The sequence below is a fragment of the Hemiscyllium ocellatum genome, chromosome 25 (genome assembly GCF_020745735.1).
Source record: "Hemiscyllium ocellatum isolate sHemOce1 chromosome 25, sHemOce1.pat.X.cur, whole genome shotgun sequence".
Classification (NCBI taxonomy): Eukaryota; Metazoa; Chordata; class Chondrichthyes; order Orectolobiformes; family Hemiscylliidae; genus Hemiscyllium; species Hemiscyllium ocellatum.
The window spans coordinates 19,827,983-19,833,667 of NC_083425.1; the positions used below are offsets into that span (position 1 = coordinate 19,827,983).

The 5,685-nt window shown below is 49.8% G+C and overlaps 1 protein-coding gene across 1 annotated transcript; it reads left to right on the forward strand.

Moving 5' to 3' along the window:
• The first annotated feature begins 3,777 nt into the window (after window positions 1-3,777).
• LOC132827956 (somatostatin receptor type 2-like) lies at window positions 3,778-4,890 on the forward strand. The gene has a single exon (XM_060844806.1). It carries the CDS (start codon window positions 3,778-3,780, stop codon window positions 4,888-4,890), a length of 1,113 nt encoding a protein of 370 aa, XP_060700789.1.
• The last annotated feature ends 795 nt before the right edge of the window (window positions 4,891-5,685 follow it).

The following is a 5,685-nucleotide window of genomic DNA, read 5'->3' on the forward strand; positions in this document are numbered from 1 at the left end:
AGATCCAGGTATTGATGCAAAGGGAAATAATTGAATGGTAAAATGAGCAAATGATGTTTTAATACAGTGGAAGTGCCAAAATGCGTAAAGTTCCACGCTCTTGGCCTCTGTAGGAGGCAAATAATCCATATAATATTCTCTTATTTCTGCAAATCTCTCAAGGTCAGGGTCAGGATCCTCTCCTTATAAGGGGTGAGGAGCCAAATATCAGGCAGCCCACCACCTGTCTTGGCACTTTCTATTCTGTTGTTAGACTTTTTTCTCCTGGAATATGAGAAAGGGATCTATTAAGGATATATATATCTTAAAGATCTTAGCTATTGTCACTAAGCTTTCTGCTATAAAAACTGATTGCCTACCTATTGTCCATTCCCAGAAATTGATGCTTCTCTTATCTCAGAAGCCAGAATTTGTTGCTATGGTTACCCAAGTTAGAAATCGTGTTCTTGATGCCACTTGAAGGCAATTATTTTTATAAAAACCTTTGAACTTTCTTGACCTAATTTACTGAAGTAAGATTCATTAACCCTTTCCAAGCCCAATAATCTAACCAGTACCATATAATCACAAAAGGCAGAGGTTCAAAATGATTATTTAAAGAACCAAATGGGGTGGAGATTGGGGTGAGGGGAGGCCGGTGGTTAGATTTACTTTTTGTGCTAGCTAGTAAATTTGGACTACTCTGACAATTGACCACTGAGGCAGACAGCTTTGCTACAGGTGATGGGGACTATTGTTTGAAAAGGTTAATGGAGGTGGGAAGGATTGTACTAAGGGAAACAATTGCAGTTCTACAACTGGGAAAGTGTGCAGATCCATAGAATAAAAGGATCTGAAATCAGTTCTGCATAAAACACTTGATTCTTTCTCTAACTGTACATACGTTGTAACATCATTACTCGTAGTATTCCAGTTAGCTTGAGATTCCTATCAAATTAGAATAAATGTTTAAATTGCAAGCGAGCTGAAATTTCAGTGAAATTGCAATAATTGGTATAAACATGAGGATGAAACGGTACCCATCAGAATTCAATAACAGCAAAGTACTGTAAATGCTGGAAATCTGAAACTAACAGAGAATCCTACAGAATCTCAGCAGCTTTGGCAGCATCTGTGGAGGGAGAAACAGAATTAACATTTCGAGTCCAGTGACCCACCAGAATCAGATTCCAAAACGCTGCGATGGAACCCAACACATTAGCTCAACATTATCGTCACCAAACTAAACGTTTGAGTGAATGGCATAAGGCGGAAGCTGTGAAGAAACAAATATTGAGGCAAATCTTACATTTAAAATTTTTAAAAAATTAAATGCATGAGCGGTAAGCGGTTCAGGTGACGTTCTGAGGGTGGTGGGTCAGGGCTCACGGTTAGGAAACACCCAGCGATTTAATCCAGACAAACTCAACCCTGTCAATTCAAACAAATGGTACTGAGAAGATTCCCGCTGGTTCCCTTCCTATTATTCTTTTTCGTCGACAAGTAAAAGCAAAGGCAATTAAAATCGACACGCATGCCAAGTGTAATATCCAGTACAATACGAATCTGTCAAATAAATCACTTGATTTTCAGAAAGCATAAGTGCCACAGGATGTGCTCTCCTACCGTGAGTCCAGCCGTGGGCTCCAAACGGTCTCACTGTCACAAGGTAAGCTGTTACTTCCACCTGCCTTCAGAGATTTGCTCGGCTGTCACCTCACGCCCTTTTGCAGGTCACATCTGCACTCAGACAAGTTGGTAGCTCCGATTTGTGTGTCTTTTCGTTGTCGTTATTTGTATTCCTTGTTTGGTTTCTTTGCCAAAAGCAAGAGAGAGAGAGAGAGAGAGAGGGTGGGGAAGAAAGTCCCGGCCCAGGCCGGGGCACACGGTCTCAGCTCAGCTCCCCCACAGGATGGACAGTGGCCTTTTCAGTGCGGGGGGACTCCCTCTGTCACACACCTCTGCCATTCGCGTTGTGGCGGGCGCTCTCTCGTCTTTGGGGAGTCCGGTTCAGAGACACTGCCCTGCAGTGGGGGCAGTGACCGATAGCCATTACAGGGCACCCCTTGGCCGGCTGGTTCACTTCTACCAGCTTTTAAACGTGACCTCAGTCGGACGCTGTCACTATTTCTCCCCCAGCAAACGAAGCATGTGTGAGGCATAGCTCGCAGCTTTCAGAGTTGTATGAAGTTCATCATGTCCTGAATCCTCCTGAACTGAGCCACATAGACCTCCCTCGGTGACTGATACCCCAGGGGCTGCCCATTAAATCTGATGGTCCTTCTGCAACATTACTGGACATGGCACTGTTGATTGGAGGGAAATGCTGTTTATCTGTTTTGCCCCAGCTCTGTGTGTGTGTGTGTGTGTCTGTGGGGCTGCTGCAGTCACATGTAGACCAGCGGGGATTGAACTGCCGCGATCTGTCTCCCGCCTGACGTAAAGGCATACGTTAGAAACGTCGGGAGATATTTAACATCACTTTGCTGTCGGTGGTCACAGCTCTGGCTCCATCGTGTGTGCAACAGTCGAGGCTGCTGCCGGCGAGAGAGAGTAACTGAGATTCCACAAGACGGAGAAGCAAACGGTGCAAGTAACTCTCTCCCTGTCTCTGTCACACACACACACACACACACACACAGAGGGAAGCCGAGCCGTTCCATGTCCTACAGCCTCTGACTGACTTGTCCCTCCGGCTCGCTGCACTCTCGCTTCGGCTTGGGTCTGAAATGCAACCGAGTGCTGTTGCAATGGTTTTCCGAAGTTAGCCCTCCGGATTGCGCCATTCCCTTTATTCCACCCTGTCTCTTTCCCCTCCTGCAAGGTAAGGGTCTCCAGTAATTTTTTTTGGGGGGGGTAGTTGTTTCCGAATTGACATATATTGTCAATGGCTTGTATTATAGATGTGTGAGTGTGTGTGTGTGTGTGTGTGGAGGGGGGAATGTGTCTTTGGGCAGGGGGTGATCTTCAGTGGTGAATACAGCATTGCAGACAGAGCTCTCCCTTCTCACTGAGGATGTCTCCACCAGTTGGGAACAGACGCCTCCCGAACGTGAAACCTTCCCCGCTTTTAACCCACGGGTGGGCCAGCCTTCGCTATGTCTTACCCTAGAGTCAGGGAAAACCATATCCACCTCACAGGAGAGTTAACCTGTTTTGTTTAGGGTTTTTTTTTAATGGTTGAGTTTGGAAGTGTGGGAATAGACAAGACGGTTTTGAACGCACTGTCCAGGGACGGTGGTAGGTGTTGGACTGTTCTGTCTATCCGACCTGTCCAGAGAGAGAGAGAGATGTCAGTAAGGGGGTCTTACAGCCTCTGATGCAGAGGACAGTTGAGTGTTCTGGGAGGTAAGGGACTGGGGCTAGTGTTGACGGAGGGAAGTGAAATCCTACAATTACTCTGCCATTGTTTTTCCACCCCTGATCGGTTCCTGCCCAGAGTTTTTGAGATGGACAGGGGTTTCCTGATTTCTTGAGGATCCGCCCCCCCCCCCCACCCCTGAATTTCGCGAATGTAATTTCTAAGCAGTTCTTGAGCGGGGGAGAACGAGGCACAGCGTCTGACCGCATCCCCGGTCAGATTGAAGATTTATTACGAGCTCGCTAGAAATTCAAACGGATAAAATAAAACACTCCTGCCCGCCAGAAAAACAAATCAAACGGTCTCTTTCATGTTAAAAGTTTAAAGCAAGGTTAGTCATGGCTAAAACTGAGTGAGCTTCAACCACAACAACAAAAAACAAGCTTCTCTTTTCGCTTCAGGTGCTGGAGTGTGAAGGGCTGGAGGTAAGCACAGAGATGTCACTGGATATTCCGGCCGAGTGGTTGCTGGAGGCTTCTCAGGGAGTGAATGTGTCCACGGAGATGCCGTGGGATTTCGGTCAGAACTCCAGCAAGCCTGCCAGCCCGGCTGTGGACATGAGCGGCAGTGTTCTGCTGCCCCTGATCTACTTTGTGGTGTGTGTCCTGGGCCTGAGTGGCAACACCCTGGTCATCTATGTCATCCTGCGCTACGCCAAGATGAAGACGGTCACCAACATCTACATCCTGAACCTGGCCATCGCCGACGAGCTGTTCATGGTGGCCTTGCCTTTCTTCGCCACCCAGGCGGCCCTGGCCCACTGGCCGTTCGGCCAGGCCGCCTGCCGAGTGCTGATGACCCTGGACGGCATCAACCAGTTCACCAGCATCTTCTGCCTGACGGTGATGAGCGTGGACCGCTACTTGGCGGTGGTGCACCCCATCACCTCCTCCAAGTGGCGGAAGCCCCGGCTGGCCAAGCTGGTGAACGGGGCGGTGTGGCTCATCTCGCTGCTGGTCATTCTGCCCATCATGATCTACTCGGCGGTGCAGACCCGCAACGGCAGGAGCAGCTGCACCATCACCTGGCCCAGCAAGAACCCGAGCTGGTACACCGCCTTTGGCATCTACACCTTCGCCCTGGGCTTCTTCCTGCCCCTCACCATCATCTGCTTGTGCTACCTCCTCATCATCATCAAGGTCAAAGCCTCGGGCATCCGGGTGGGATCGTCCAAGCGCAAGAAATCAGAGCGCAAGGTCACCCGCATGGTCTCCATCGTCGTGGCCGTGTTCGTCTTCTGCTGGCTGCCCTTCTACATCTTCAACTTCCTGCCCCTGGCGGTCGATGTCAAGCCCACCGTGGCCATGAAAGGCTTCTACGAGTTCGTGGTGGTGCTCTCCTACGCCAACAGCTGCGCCAACCCCATCCTGTACGCCTTCCTCTCCGACAATTTCAAGAAGAGTTTCCAGAACGTGTTGTGCCTGAGGAAGGTGAGCGGCTTGGACGAGGCGGACCGCAGTGACAGCCGCCAAGACAAATCCCGGCTCCAGGATGTCACCGAGACCCAGAGGACTCTGCTCAATGGCGATGACCTGCAGACCAGTATCTAAGGGGAGGGGAGGGGGAAGTTAGCTGGAAACGAGCACCCTCCCTTCTCTCAACTCTCTCAGCTGCCCCCCACTCTCTCTCTCTCTCCCTGAACCAGCCACTCAGGTTCAAAGGGCGCCTCCCTCTGGCCTTTCTCTGAAGGTGGGCTGCAATCTGCTGGGCAGGTCCCTGGACTGACTGCTAGGGATCCCTCCCTCACTTCAGACGCCTGCGTCTCGTTCTGACTCAGTGTATCCCTGTCTTGTTACTGAGCACAATGCGGTCTCATTCCGCCCCAGCACTGCACCAAGGACTGTCGCCCCTCCAGCCCACTGCCTTCAACTGGGGCTGAACTCGTCTCAACTGCTTCATGTCTCCAGTGTGTGAACAAGACCGCCCATTCTGGGTCAAAGTTCGCCCGTGATAACCCCAATAGTCAGATCTAGTCCTGTGATGTTAACCTGGAAATGCTTCAACGTAGTCCCCTGCACGTGTCGTGATGTGAATCTTGTCTTAATTCGACGTTATTTAAACCATTGTATTCTCCCTCTGTGGCTGGATTGACAGGATTGGATGTGCAATCAGCGGATTCATTGGCGATCGGCTGCTTTCTGTTTGTGAAGTTGCGGTCCCCCAATCCTGCCCTATTGTAAAGCATAGGACCCACCTCTCGGTGAGGTTTTTTTTCTTAGAAAAGGACAAATAAACTGTTGGAAATACTCAGCAGGTCGGGCAGCATCCGTGGAGAGAGAAACTGCGTTAACTTGACCGATTGGTTACCTGTCGTCGGAATAAAAATCAGCCCAGGCTGTTTCCAG